The sequence below is a fragment of the Moschus berezovskii genome, chromosome 22 (genome assembly GCF_049115385.1).
Source record: "Moschus berezovskii isolate FMDL1 chromosome 22, NW_MosBer_1.0, whole genome shotgun sequence".
Taxonomy (NCBI): domain Eukaryota; kingdom Metazoa; phylum Chordata; class Mammalia; order Artiodactyla; family Moschidae; genus Moschus; species Moschus berezovskii.
The window spans coordinates 23,728,902-23,744,711 of record NC_142481.1 but is presented as its reverse complement, the minus strand read 5'-3'; the positions used below and the strand labels follow the sequence as shown (position 1 = coordinate 23,744,711).

The window sequence follows — 15,810 nt, the reverse complement described above, 5'->3', positions numbered from 1 at the left end:
TGTGGTTGTCTACTTTCTACAAATTCTTGAGAGGGCAGTGTATAGATCAATATTGACCAAGTTAGACTTAGTCCATCATCTGAACTAAACTCTGTCTTGACAATTTTGTTCTATGTGTGGGTGATAGATAATAACAAAAGTATTTATAAAGAATCTATAAATATAAGAATATATATATATATAAAACTGAATCACTGTGCTGTACACCTGAAATTAATACAACATTGTAAATCAACTATATTTCAGTAAAAAATTTTTTTAATTTAAAAAGTAAAATATTCCAGTAAAAGAAATCTATAAAGATGATTAAGCTGTTAGTTAAGATCCCATAAGAATGAACATTTACTACTAACTAATTAGAAAGCATAAAAAGTCACACTCCAAACAATCTTATTTTGAAATTTTAGTGTTAACAGATGGCAATTTCACAGCTTAAAATAGGAAAACACTGAGGGGAACTGATGTCCAAATTGGGTCCATCCACCCCATAAATTTAAAAGCTTGCTCTGTTGTACAGAGATTTTCTTCCATATTTGTGGTAATTGACAGTTGTATGGCCAGGCTCACAGGTAAGTGTTCAACCCTGATCCCTGCTCTCTTTCTGAATCCACTCGGAGCTCTGAGGGCTCAGAGTTCACATGCCTGTTGAACGTGTTGGTGGGCTCTTTGGCAGAAGACCCATTTCCCTATTTTTTCCTGTTTCTCTCCTTTCCCGTTGGGCAAGATGTGGACAGAGGAGTTTATGGATTTTCTCCAGTGATACTGCTTGTACCACATAGGTCCCAGGCCACAGAATCTCTGAGGTAAACACGGGTAGGAAGGCCAAAAAGAGAAGAAAGGCATCACTTCCGTTTTGTTGGTTGGTATGTGCTTCTCACGTAAGGTTCCCAAGTCTCTTTTCTAGAAATGAGCAGAGACACAGAGATCTCTCGATTTGAACACGTGTGGGCAAACCCATTCTCAAGCAGACACTGACACATACTGTCAAAGCTCAGAAACAGCCTTCAGTTAACGTGGTTGAAGCTGGTGCTGGGTGGAGAAGGAGCCTCCTTAACCCTCTTGGTAGACCAGCTCATAGGGGCTCCAGGTAGACAGAAGATCCAGCGACAGGTTTTTCTGCTCTTGGTCTGATGTGACAAGGTGGTAGCCCAGTAGGTTCATGGTATTCCTGCAGACTTTCTGAAGTCGAAAAACCTTTTCATAAGGCAGGGACCAGCGCCAGGCCTGAGAGACATTGAGTGCATTCCTGGCGTTTGTGTGGAAGGCGTGCTTACCCATGCCCTTGCCTCGAGTGATATTATGTACCCAAGTCTGGAGCTGGGGCAAGAATTTCAGCCCTACGTATTCATACATTCGGGCAGTTTGGGCCAGGGGGTCCCGGACCAAGTCCTCATAGCGCACGAGCAGGTAGCGCTGCCTTAGGGCTTTGGGCAAGGACTGCACGGCTTTGAAGATCTCCAGCTGGCTTTGGCAGATGACTTGCATCGCATAGTAAGGTTGATCCTCCTTCTTGAGTTTCTGCTGATGCTGCCCCATCACAATGTGGCTGTCAATCTTAAGCTCATTCGTGGTGTGTTCTCGGGACCGGAACACTGCACGGGGGTCCCGGACCAGGTGCACAATGTGCAGGTTGAGGGAAGGGTCTCTCAGCAGAGGGTAGAGCACCTGCAGGTTGAAGAAGCGCACCTCCTTGAGCACCACGTGGCTGTAGGTGCGGCAGGCCTCCTCCACCACCTCGAAGGGCTGCTGGTGGCACAGAATCCTGCATTGGGCCTGGGGTATGATCTTATCTCGCGGGAAGAGGTTGCAGGCAGGTGGGGAACACAGGGCCCGGCTGCCGTCCCACTGGAATAGGCTGGACTGTTTTCGGGGGCCAGGATTCATGTAGGCATCAAAGACGCTCATGTCACACAGAAAGACGGCCCGAATGAGGTCCCGCACAGCCATATGCAGCCTCTGGGCCGTGCTTTGGGTGAAGGTCATCCACACGTGCCAGGCGGGCTCCATCAGGTAAAAGACATCTGGGTGCTGTCCAAAAAGCTGTCCTACAAAAGAGGAGCCAGAGCGCCACGAAGACAGGACCAGCACATGCATGTGTGGGGGCTTGGGTTCCTCCTTCATCTGCAGGGAGTTGTTGTCGTGGGAGTACACAAGGATGAACAGAATGAAGATGGCCATCTGGGAAGCCAGGAACAGCAGGAGCTTCATTCTTTTGAGCGGTATCATGCTGAAGTGGAAGACCGTGGAAGAACAAACAGAGGGGTATCTTAGGCTATCACAACATAGAATTTTATTGTACAGATGTACCACAATTTATCAGTATTTAACCAGTGTCCTCACTGGTGAACTTTGGGGTTGTTTCCAGTCTTTGGCCATTTCAGAGCTTTCAATAATGACCATTATGTTCACAAATCATTATCCAAGCATGTAAGCTAACTACCAAGAAGTGGAACTGCTGAGTCAGAGAGTATGGGTATGTGCACCTTTGGTATCTGTTGTCCAGTTAGGCTTCATGCTGGTCATTGTCTGGTCTAGAGCTCCACAGATTTTAGGGAGCAGATTTTAGAGGAGGAGTTGGACAGCCACAGATGTGACTCTTAGAGTCTATGGCTTGCTTCCTGAAGAGGTAGAACATGCCTTGCCAGCCCATGGGCTTCCCTTGGAAGTCCCCTGAACCTTCTGGGAAGTGTGTGATGACCTCAAGAAAACCTTAAGTGGCAGTGGCCCAGAAACTTTTCTCTTCCATTCATGACAACAATGCATTTCCTCCACATGTGCCAACAGATCCAGTGAGGATCATCTCTCCCAGGTGCCAAAAAAAACCACATTGTTATATGCCAGGAACATATCAATGAATAGTAATTCCTGTCTTGGCCCCGAAGGTTAGAGTAGGACCAGCTAAGAAGAACAGGACCTAGTTCTTTTGAACTTGAGCCCAAGAGGAAATGATTAGAAACTAAGCCATGTTTGATAATGACTCAAGAATTGAGCCAAGTATTGAGGAATTGACCAGAGAGACCTTCTCCCAAAGACAATATGAGTGTGAGGAAAAGTTTGGAACAAAGATAGAAATTAATGGAGCAAAAGAGAAAGGAAAGAACTTGACCTGTGTAGAAATATAAGGATAGAATTTTATAGGCAGGGCCTATAATCAGCTCAGGAAAAAGCTAACATTTCCTAGAGACTGGTAACATGGACCTTTCAAAAGTCCACCTCCTGCCCCCATGTGGCTTTGGGCCAGCTCAGGGTCCAGGGTGGGCTACAAACTCTGAGCACTCCTTGCCTGCCTGTGGCTCCTAACCTCATGTCCATTCTCACCCAGAGCTGGAGCCTGGCCTTCAGACTCGTCCCCGGTTGTCCTTAGACTTTAATTGGCCACAGTTTTCAGGGACTGCCAAGGGAACCCTCTCCCTTTTTTCTCTGCTTTTTCTTTCCATGAGCACTTTCCCTGGCCAGCAGGAAAGTGTGCTTTTGTAAAGTGAATCCCATCTCTTGTCACTGGGATCTGGATACAACCTGGATCTAAGCAAACCATGATGGGGCTGATGAGCTCAGCCAGAGACCGTTGAGGGTGTGTCTCAGGGAAAGATCATCTCTGCAGTCACTGGAGTCAGTGTTGAGGCGGCCCAGAAAGAACAGGAAACTGAAGGCTTTTCATGGCAATGTCCTCTCATCTTACTATCACCTCTCCCCCGCTGTCCTACACTACCTTCTCTGTAGACCCTCCTTGAGGTTGGGAAGCATTTATGAGAGGTCCCTAGTGCACCTTACTGAGTGTTCTTTTCTGGCTATTTGATGCATGCTTGAACCCTGCCCTCCCTGTTATCTAATCCTGAATCGGCTCATCTCTAGCCTGGCTTTTATAATAAGTAGCCTCTCACTTCTGTCTCTCAGTTCTCTCCCTCAGCTCTCCACCTCATTTACTGCTGCCAAAATATATCTTTTTAAAGTGCAAGCCTGTCACTCCCTTCCTTAAGTTCCTTCAATAGCTTTCGGACACATATAGGATTAAATCCTCAATTCTCATGTCTGGGGGCCCTACATAATCCAATGTTAGATCTCCTGTCACTCCCTTCCCTTTCTGACACTTAGGTTCTGGATTTTACTTCCAGTTCTTCCAACTTGCCCTGTTATTTATTTTTAATAATTTATTTTTGGCTGTGCTGGGTCTTCGTTGCTGCGAGGGCTTTTCTCTAGTTGCAGTGAGTAGAGGCTGTTCTCTAGTTGTGGTGCACAGGTTTCTTATTGTGGTGGCTTCTCTTGCTGTGGAGCATGGGCTCTAGGGCCGGTGGGCTTCAGTAGTTGTGGCTCCAGATTTTAGAGCACTGGCTTAGGAGTTTTGGCACATGGACTTAGTTGCTCCACAGCAAGTGGGATCTTCCCAGACCAGGGATGGAACCCCGTGTCTCCTGCATTGGCAGGTGGATTCTTTACCACTGAGCCACCAGGGAAGCCCCTGCCCCATTGTTTACAAGCTCTGAGACATTTGCAAGACAACCACTCTTTCCTCAAGATTCTGCCCACCTCTCAGCTTTCTCCCTGAATGGTATCTTATTTCCTCCCAAGATTTAGTTTTTCCCCGAACTTTCCATTCCCCTCTATCTCTCTCTCTGCAGTACAGTTAAGTGAAGTGAAAGTTGCTCAGTCATGTCGGACTCTTTGCGACCCCATGGACTATAGAGTCCATGGAATTCTTTAGGCCAGAATACTGGAGTGGGTAGCCTTTTCCTCCTCCAGGGGATCTTCCTAACCTAGGGATTGAACCCAGGTCTCCCACATTGCAGGCAGATTCTTTACCAGCTGAGCCACAGGGGAAGCCCCTGTAGTACAGTGGAGGATGAATATCTCTCACTGGGCTGCTATTACCTAAAGGTGAAGGCTATATCTTATCTTGTTTACAGGCATATAAAACACACAACTGATTAGGGCTCGTTAAACACTTGTTGAACAAATGACTAAATAAATGAGTGTGAGAAGTGGCATGTGTGTGCACATGCCAAGTCACTCCAGTCATGTCCACTCTTTGCAACCCCATGGACTGCAACCTGCCAGGCTCCACTATCCATGGGATTCTCCAGGCAAGAATACCAGAGTGGGTTGTCATTTCCTCCTCCAGAGGATCTTCCTGACCCAGGGATCAAACCCATATTAGTTACTAAAATTTAGATGATTTTATTGATTATTGAGCACAAAACCAATACTATCTCAACTGCATGGAGCAAGATATTAAGTCAGAACTGTAGTTTAGAAGCAATGTGGCACAGTGAACCTAACTCCAAAAAATTAGGTTTTATACAGAGCATGTATTATTTAGAACTAAGGGGGTAAAAACCATGGGCTTCATTTTAAAGAAATATTTATTAATAAGAAATTAAAGCCCCATTGAAGGGCAATAGACTACTCACAAAACTTCCCTGGGTCCATTAGTAAAAGAAGAAAATAAAAGGGAAAAACACTCACAGCACAACCTGTCATCTCCTTCCAAGAAATGTAATTTAAAAACATATTGGGGTCTTCCCTTGTGGTGCAGTGGATGAGAATCAGCCTGACCCCTGATCTGGGAAGATTCCACATGCTGCAGAGCAACTCATTCTGTGTGCCTCAACCACTGAACCCAAGCTCTAGAGCCCGACAGCTCCAACTGCTGAGCCTGTGTGCCTCAACTACTGAAGCCAGCATGCCTAGAGCCCATGCTTTGCGACAAAAGAAGCCATGCAATGTGAAAGCCTGAGTACCACAACAGAGAGTAGCCCCTACTCCCACAAGTAGAGAAAGCCCAAGTGCAGCAGCACAGACCCAGTGCAACCAAAAATAAATAAAAGAAAAAACAAACACTATATTGAGACTTCCTTGGCAGTCCTGTGGTAAAGACTTTGCCTTCCTAGGCAGGGGGTCAGGTTTGATCCCTGGTTGGGCAGCTAAGATCCAACACGCCTTGTGGCCAGAAAACCAAAACAACACAGAAGCAGTGTTGTAACACATTCAATAAAGACTTTAAAAATGTTCCACATGGGGCTTCCTTGATGGCCCAGTGGTAAAGAATCCACCCGCCAATGCAGGAGACACGGGTTGGATCCCCTGATCTGGGAAGATCCCATAGGCATTAGAGCAACTAAACCAGGGTTCTGCAACTACCAAACCTGTGCTCTAGAGCCCATGAGCCATGACTGATGAGCCCTTGTGCCACAACTGCTGAAGCCCGTGCCCCTAGAGCCTGTGCTCTGCCACAAGAGAAGCCACCGCAATGAGAAGCCCTAGCACCACAACTAGAGAGGAGCCTGAAGACCCAAAAAAAATAAAATTTTTTTAAAAAAAGGTATTTCACTTCCAGTTAGAAGTTCTAGACTTGTCCACAGCCTTGTAAGACAGAAGTCTCTTCTACCTTGGCTGACTCACTGGCCTCATAATTTAATCTTATTTTACATCGGAATGGAGCTCCACAACTTTGAAAGCCCTTCTAGCCACAGTAATGACAACACTCCAATTAAATACATCGCATAGAACAGTGATGAGCCACACCTCCATGTTTCAGAATAAGTGAACTTTAATTCTCAATGATAAAAACAGCCCCGCCTGATCAGACCCAGATATTTTGGGTCCCAGATCTGAGAATTCAGTTATCACACTAAATCTCAGCTGAGCTAGAGAAAATCTGTAGCTCCTAGCACCTCTGGTCCTCACCTTCCAGCACCTGAGCAGAGGAGAAGCTACAAGAAACACAGAAGCCAGCATCGGAATAAATAAGACAAACCAGCTATAAAGTATACATCAGAATAGCCCCACTCACTTTCTAGGCTCTTTTCTTAGGGATGGGGGTGGGTGGGGTTAGGAGAGCTGCTGGCAGGCAACTTGTGCTTTGGGGGAAGATTATCCAGGTGATTTTCATCCAGTCCCTCTCCAACACCTCCTCTCTGCCATTCACAAAGAAATGCCCAGCTTATTTGTCCCATGCTATCTGAAACTCTGCTCCAAGGACCTGGGTATAAATGGCCCTGCTCTGGAGGTATACACGGGAAATTCTCTCCTTACCTTGTTAACGACTTGGGCTTCTCCACCACTCTGAAGGCTCTGCCAGCCAAGTTGTGCAGCTTTTTTCCTCTGACTCACCAGCTCTTCTCTCAGCTTCCTTCTCCTCCTCGAATCTTGTATAACCATCCCTACTCAGAGCACATTTCACTGTCTTCTTCCTCTGGCCAGAAATCAGCCACCTTCCAAGACAGGGTTAAGAAAGCACTGGCTGCCAGGGAGGTGTGATCCCAGCAGCTTTAAATCTAAGAGACTCGAGGGGTGGGGAGACGCTGTTTGAATGGGCCGGGCCTGGAGAAGCAAAGGAGGAAGTATTCTCTCCCACAACTGGAAGGTGATGCTAAATTCCTTAAAGGCAGTGGAAAGGTTAACTCTCTTAGGGCAAAGTGGAGAAAGGAAAGGAACTCCAGAAGTACTTGAGGTTGATAGGGAAGTCACAGGACAATGACAGCCAAAATGACCCAGTGTGATACCTTATTGTTAATCTCTGGTGCAAAAAGAGGAGAGAAAACCTGGAAGGTATTTCTGGGTTGTACCTTCCTGCTCACTCCACAGTATTTATGGAGATAAGTTTTTTTTTTTTTGCCTCTGTGTTTTTTTCAACATCTTCACCCTTCTTGTGCGAGGTAATAACTAGATGTCTTGCCTAGATGCAGTAACTCATTCTATGGGAGGATGTAGATGTATTGGCCTTTAGCTGGGGTATGGGAAATTTCCCCCTCAAGGAAAAAAAATGTTATTGTAAAAGATTATAGCTTCTAACTAGCTGTGTGTACATGGGCAAATCATGCAACTACTCATGATTGTTTTAAGCATAAAGCAATAGGCAAATTGAAAAAATTTTTTTAATTGAAGTATAGTTGGATTTACAGTGTTGTGCTGATCTCTACAGCAAAGTGACTCAGTTCAGCTGAATATTTTTATTCAGTTAACTTAAACATGAAAAAGTCACCCAAATTATTAAATAAATATGAATTAATTTTAATTAGTTAATTACAAATAATTCAATTTACTAAGTAAATTGAATAAAAGTTATTTTAAAAAGTGACCACTACCTTCCCCCACCACAGTGTGTAGGAATGACAGATGTTTCTGTCTGAAAGGGGCTGGGAGGTGGCGCACGTTCAGTGGTTGTTAGACTTCTCTCCAAAAACAGTGTCAGTGACCTCAGAGTTTAGGCAGTATTTTTTTTTCTTCCTTATTTTTAACACTGGGCTGTTTATAGGTGTTTGTTAAAAATGGATTTTAGTTGCCATTTACAAAATATTCTAAAGAGAAAGTAAATTCTGAAATGTCCCAAAATAACTAAATACAAAATGCCTCAGGGAATTAAGGGCTTGTCACGATGGCCTATTATTTAACCACAGACACTAGGTACAGTCAGCTCACCTTGTCCTTAGCTTCTGCATCTGAGGGTCAAACAACCTTGGTTAAAAATGTGCAGAAAAATTTTTTTTGCCAGTAAGTTCTACATAGCACATAGTAAAACTTAAATTTGCCAGGCACAGGCAACTGTTTTTATAGCATTTACAGTGTATTTACAGCTATTTACATAGCATTTGCATTCTATTACAAGTAAACTCGAGATTATTTAAAGTACACAGGAGGATGTGTATAGGTTATAAGCAGAGACTACACCATTCTCTATAAGGAACTAGAGCATGGCTTCAGTGAGAGTCCTGAAACCAGTTCACCTGTGGATATAGAGGAAGAGATGATTGTACAGGTGAGAAAATGCAGATCACTAAAGGGAAGTCTTCAGGTCAATAGCCGAATTATATAAAGCAACACACCAGATTTCCCAAGCCTTGAGTCAGCCATGAAAAATAGCCTGTATAGTTTCCAGGAATTTAATTCAGAAAGCATCTGACAGACATCTGCTCCCTTTTGTGGAGAAGGGAGATCCAGGAGAGAAGTCGCAGGTAGTGCAGCACTCGGACAGACCGACTGCTCTTTCTCGGCAGGCAAAGGGCCTCTTCCACTGTATATTCTTTGTCAGATAATCATAGGTTCAGCCGCTGGATTTGTCACATTATGAATTCCACAAACACTGTGTAATTGACACAGACCTTTAAGTAGTCCCTTCTTCCTGGTGGCGAGTTTGTTGTTGTAATTAAATGAGTTGTCACTCCCTGGGGAAATGGAACCTACATTTCACTTGGTTCATCTTGGGTAGAAGTAGGGGGAAAAAAGATGAGGAAGCTCTTTTCACCATGTACAGGAGTAAATCATGGTGGAGTGAGAGCAACTGGTTTTGAGTCAGACATCTGGACAAGTCATTCCACCTTCCCAACTCTAGAATATCAGCACAAAATATATAGTCGCCTAATAGAATGCTTGTAAATATTAGGATTGAATTAATGCATGTAACACTCCTAGCACAATATTACCCCATTCCCTTCTGCAGGGGATCTTCCTGACTCAGGGTTCATACCTGTGTCTCCCACATTGCAGGCAGATTCTTTACCGTTTGAACTACCAGGGAAGCCCCTGTTATGACAATAATGGGTTTAAAAGTGTTAGTTATTATCAAATTGTAATAATGTCTCTTTTTTTCTTTCTCAGCTGTTGGCTCATTTTCCAAGTCTTTGAAAGAGCGAGAATAGGCAGAGTTGTCTGGGTTCTGGGATAAGACAGGCAAAGCAGAGACATTACTTTGCCAACCAAGGTCCGTCTAGTCAAGGCTATGGTTTTTCCAGTGGTCATGTATGGATGTGAGAGTTGGACTGTGAAGAAGGCTGATCACCGAAGAATTGATGCTTTTGAACTGTGGTACTGGAGAAGACTCTTGAGAGTCCCTTGGACTGCAAGGAGATCCAACCAGTCCATTCTAAAGGAGATCAGTCCTGGGTGTTCATTGGAAGGACTGATGCTAAAGCTGAAACTGCAATACTTTGGCCACCTCACGCGACGAGTTGACTCACTGGAAAAGACTCTGATGCTGGGAGGGATTGGGGGCAGGAGGAGAAGGGGCCGACAGAGAATGAGTTGGCTGTATGGCATCCCTAACTCTATGGACATGAGTTTGAGTGAACTCCAGGAGTTGGTGATGGGCAGGGAGGCCTGGCGTGCTGTGATTCATGGGTCACAAAGAGTCGGACACGACTGAGCAACTGAACTGAACTGAGTATCTTTCCTGGTTTCCGTCAGCTGAGCCCCTGAAGGCCTATCATCAACATTAATAAACAGACCTGTGGTGGTGCTTTGTATTGATTTCTGTTGTGTGGCCTTCGCTCCCTTCCTGTTTCTCTCTAGCAGATGGAAGAGAAATTTCTCTTCCTCAAAGTGACTCTACCACTGCAGAGATACAAATTGAAGAGCAAAACTGGCGGTCGGTAGTTCTGCTTTTATTCTTATTGTAAAAGTAATACTCATTAAGTATAAAAAATCTGAAAAATGTGAAATGTATGAAGAAGACAGCATAAATCTCTTTACACTTTGCTGCCCAGAGAAGAGCACTGTTGATCATTTTTCCCATGCCTGCAAGCATCTGTATAATTGAGATAACACTGAAAATGTACTTTTATATTTATTTTCCTTTTGTCTTTATTTTAAAATATTTTAAATTATGAATTAAAATTAGGGCATAAAGGTACAATTTAACAAATAATATAAAGGAACTACCACTCTGGGAGGAAAAAAGAAAAAACAAGAAACAGAACATTGCCAAAGCTGCCTCAGTTTCCCTCCCCCCATCACTCCGAGGTGACCACTTCCATGAGAGGCAGTTCCTTGGTCTTCCTTACAGTTTATCACCTTAAGCAGCACAATTGCATTTTCCACAGTTTGACCTCTTTCTAGGTAGAATTATACCACATGTTTTCTTTTGAGATTTGCTTTTTTCATTTCATGTTATCCTTGTAAGATTCATCACATTGTTACATGCAATTATGGGGGTTTTTTTGGTTTGTTTTTTATTACTGTGTAATATTTCCAGTTTTTCATTATTACATATAACACTGCGGCAAATATGGTGACCTTAATGATTTTTTAAAAAAATTTTGTTTGTTAATATTTGACCGTGCCGGGTCTTAGCTGCGACACGTGGGATCTTTGATCTTTGTTGCAGCATGCAAGATCTTTTAATTGCGGCATGTGGGATCTATTTCCCTGACTAGGGATCAAACCCAGGCCCCCTGCATTGGGAACACAGAGTCTTAGCCATTGGACCACCAGGGAAGTTGCCCTGATTTCAACGACTAATGAAGCACCTCACATAGTCCTGGGTATAAGTAGCCGTTCTCACCTCCTTCCTTACATGTGTCAATAATACCACAGATCTTAGCCTTTTTCATTTGTGACTCATAAATATGTTAGGAATAACTTCTAGAAAGGCAGGCTGGAAGCAGTAGTTAAGAAATAGGTATTCACAGTAATTAATCAAAAACTTACGGTATCCAAAACAGAGGGCATTCCCAATAAGGAATTATGGAGCATGAAGACTATGAAAGACCATTGTAGCTACCACTCCTTGAGAGCCTGCTACAAACCAGGTACTGTACTTCACACTTATTTGGGTTTTCACCTTTAGTCTTTGCCATGGCCTTGGGAGATAAATTTCATAATTTCCAGGTGATGAATAGTGGTTTGGAGAAGCTAAACAGTGTATCCACAGTTACATGGTTTATCGTGGCAGAGTCTGGACTCCACCCCAGGTCTGAGTTCAAAGCCTCGGCTTATTCATCAGGTAATATTACCTTCCTATTATCCCATGGACCATTTCTTTAAGGCAGCACTGTCTGATAGAACTTCCTGTGGTGAGGAAATGTTTTTGCACAGATACGGTGACCACTACCACATGCGGACATTGAACACTTGAAGTGTGGCTAATTCTACCATTTTGGAAAATGGAATTAAGGTTGTACAGATCCAATCTCTTTCTTAAGTCTCAGAGAATCTGATAATGACCTTCTCTCTAAATAAAGTGCACATGTGCTCATCATACAAACAAAATCATATTCAATTTCAGGGAGGTCCCAAGTTAAGGATCTCTACAGAATCCTGCGTGCCCTTCTGGTGCTTCTCAAACTGTAGTTTGTGGGGCCAGTTGTCTCCCACGGACCATATACAGCAGAGCTCTGAGCTCTAACAGTTGCTCTTGGATTTTTACAGTCTGGGGACCCACCTGAATGGTGAAGAGATCCTAGGTCAGCCCCTGCAACAAAGTCTGATTTTCTCAGAGATCAAGGAGAAGCCCTGTGCCAGTTACACTACACATACCTGCTACCTTCACCCAGACCATCACTCCTTGTGTACTAGGGTTGGAGTTTCTTCACTGATGTACTTGGCTACTTGTTTTTCCTGTCCACGGTGACACTGAAAGGACAGTCCAGCTTTCCTTTTGTTCCTTTTCATATGGGGGCTCCAGCTCGCCTCTTTTCACTCAATATGCAGCAGCCTGCAATGTGGATATTAAGGTCTGAAACTTAAGTGACATTAAACTCCCTCCATTGGTCGACAGCCCTGTGAAGCTTACCAAAGCCTGATGTCAGTCCCAATTAGGATATTGGCTAAGGGGTTAGGTTTAAAGAATGAGTTCTGGAGGACTAGAGCTTTCTGTTTTGGCTAAGCGTGTATAGACTGTAGTAGTTGGTCCTTAGCATCCTGGGAAGCCACGACCTTCTGAAGAAGTATGCCAGGAAGGGAAACTTTGTTACTATAAATCCTATTATCAAATGGACAACTGCCATCAAGAGCACTTACTTCCTTGAACTGGGCCCTGGGTGGGGGGTTCCCTGGCAACAGGATAGCCCTTATCTCTCTGCATCTGTGAGGTATCTATGTCAACAGTGGGAGAACAAGCTGAATTAAGGTAGGTCAGTAGAAGGTAAAAAGTAAACATGGTTTTAAGTTTCTTGGTGGTTCTTGCTTTCTTGAGTTTCCTTAACAGGGCAGATAGAGTGGGTGAGAAAATGGGAAATAGAGCCAGGAGTTCCTGGTAAAGCCCAAACCTGTAAATTCTTAGTGGTTCAGGAGCTTGACTTTGTTAGACAGTGCCTTACCTGGAATCAGGACAGGGTGGGATTTAAGAATTCTAGCTCCAGGCTTTCAAAAACCTGCAGAGACTGCTACAGGTGATCCATAATGGCCCAGTCTAGGGGTTTCTGGGGGTGAAATCTGGGGAGAATAAAAGGGTGTCTTCTGGTGGACTATATTCCACATATCACACTGATCAGCAGGGTCTGTCTCTTCTGCCCATAAGTAACTGTCAAATTCACTCCCTTTCTCTTTATGTCCATAGCCTCTGTCTTTGTTCAGGCTTTCAATTTTTCTAACTTGAATTTCTGCCAACATCCTCTCAAGTATTCCTTCCACCTCCAATCCCACCCCTCCAGTCTCTGCTCCACCCTGTGGCTAGACTGATCTTTCATTGTCCAGGTCTGATCCCTGTCACTCTTCTGATGGAAACGCTGCAGTGGAGCTCATCATGGACGAGATGAAAACTCGGCATGCCATTAAGCATTTTCTAAAAAGTGCTGTTGTCTCTCAACGTTCCATCATAATCTCCTTCATGTGATATATTCCAAAAATACTTTTTGGGTATCTCTTACACTCCAGGCACTACTCTAGGCCCTGAAAACAGCAGGAAACAAATCAGAAAAAATTCTCTGTGTCTGTGGAGTTTGAAGTCTGTTGCATGGGAGACAAACACAAATAAAATGTGTAGTGTATCAGCTTGTGATAAGTGCTATGGAGATGAATAAGGAAAGAAGAGATTGTGACCAACTTTTATTTTAAAAAAAGGTTTATTTATTTATTTTTGACTGCACTGGGTCTTTGTTGCTGTGCATGAACTTTCTCTCGTTGTGGTGATTGGGGGCTTTCATTGCAGCTCACAGGCTCTAGTGCTCAGGATCATTAGTTGTAGTGCATGGGCTTAGTTATTCTGCGGCATGTAGGATCTTCCTGGATCAAGGATCGAGCCCGTATCCCCTGCATTGCCAGGTGGATTCCTAACCACTTGACCACCAGGGAAGTCCCAAATTTTTAATAGAAAGGTTAGGAAAAGTAACATTTTGTTGGGTACCTAAAGGAGGTAAGGAAAATACCCAAGGAAAGACCATTCTGGGCAAAAGGAACAGGCAAGTGCAGAAGTGCTAAGCCAGGAATCACAAGGAAAGCTGTGTGACTGATCAGAGGAAGCAGGACGGTATGAAAGAGGAGGCTGAGAGGTAACAAAGGCAGGATGAGACAAATTGTGTAGGAGTCCCTGTTAGTTTGAGTTTGACTCTCACTTACGGTGAAATGGGAAGCCACTTGAGGGTATAAGTTTAAGAATAACATATTCTAAGGAGATTATTTGGGTTACAGGGAGGGGAATAAACCATTAGAGGATCAAGGCAGAACTGAGAGGTCAGCTAGGAGGTGAATCAAGAGACTAGTGTATCAGATCAGGGTAAAAGCAGTGGAGTTAGTAGATCCTTAAATATCTATTAAAACATATATTTTAAAAGTATTTTAAAAGGCCAGAGAACTAAACAGACATTTCTCCAAAGAAGACATACAGATGGCTAACAAGCACATGAAAAGATGCTCCACATCACTCATAATCAGAGAAATGCAAATCAAAACCACATAGAGGTACCATTTCACACCAGTCAGAATGGCTGCTATCCAAAAGTTTATAATAAATGCTGGAGAGGGTGTGGAGAGAAGGGAACCCTCTTACACTGTTGGTGGGAATGCAAACCAACACTCTGTACACTAGTACAACACTATGTACAACACTAGTACAACCACTATGGGGAACAGTGTGGAGATTCCTTAAAAAACTGGAAATAGAACTGCCATACGACCCAGCAATCACACTCCTGGACATACACACTGAGGAAACCAGAATTGAAAGAGACACAAGTACTGCGATGTTCATTACAGCACTGTTTATAATAGCCAGGACATGGAAGCAACCTAGATGTCCATCAGCAGACAAATGGATAAGAAAGCTGTGGTACATATATACAATGGAGTATTACTCAACAATTAAAAAGAATACATTTGAATCAGTTCTAATGAGGTGGATGAAACTGGAGCCTATTATACAGAGTGAAGTAAGCCAGAAAGAAAAATACCAATACAGTATACTAACACATATATATGGAATTTAGAAAGATGGTAATGATAACCCTGTATACAAGACAGCAAAAGAGACACAGATGTATAGAACAGTCTTTTGGACTCTGTGGGAGAGGGCGAGGGTGAGATGATTTGGGAGAATGGCAATGAAACATGTATATTATTATATGTGAAACTAATCACCAGTCCAGGTTCGATGCATGATACAGGCTGCTTGTGGCTGGTGCACTGGGATGAACCAGAGGGATGGTATGGGGAGGGAGGTGGGAGGGGGGTTCAGGATGGGGAACACATGTACACCTGGGGATGGAGTCATGTCAATGTATGGCAAAACCAATACAATAAAAAAAAGAATTAAATATTAAAAAAAGAAAGAAAAAATAAAAGTTCAGTTCAGTTCAGTTCAGTCGCTCAGTTGTGTCCAACTCTCTGCGACCCCATGAATCACAGCATGCCAGGCCTCCCTGTCTATCACCAACTTCCGGAGTTCACTCAAACTCATGTCCACAGAGTCGGTGATGCCATCCAGCCATCTCATTCTCTGTCGTCCCCTTCTCCTCCCACCCCCAACCTTTCCCAGCATCAGAGTCTTTTCCAGTGAGTCAACTCGTTGCATGAGGTGGCCAAAGTATTGCAGTTTCAGCTTTAACATCAGTCCTTCCAATGAACACCCAGGATTGATCTCCTTTAGAATGGACTGGTTGGATCTCC

The 15,810-nt window shown here is 43.8% G+C and overlaps 1 protein-coding gene across 1 annotated transcript; it reads right to left on the bottom strand.

Annotated features, from left to right (window-relative positions):
• Window positions 1-284: 284 nt before the first annotated feature.
• CHST4 (carbohydrate sulfotransferase 4) lies at window positions 285-7,255 on the bottom strand. Its single transcript, XM_055412385.2, has 2 exons — window positions 7,030-7,255; window positions 285-2,227 (listed from the first exon to the last, which is right to left on the bottom strand). Exon 2 carries the CDS (start codon window positions 2,224-2,226, stop codon window positions 1,051-1,053), a length of 1,176 nt encoding a protein of 391 aa, XP_055268360.1. The 5' UTR covers window position 2,227; window positions 7,030-7,255; the 3' UTR covers window positions 285-1,050.
• Between the last annotated feature and the right edge of the window lie 8,555 nt (window positions 7,256-15,810).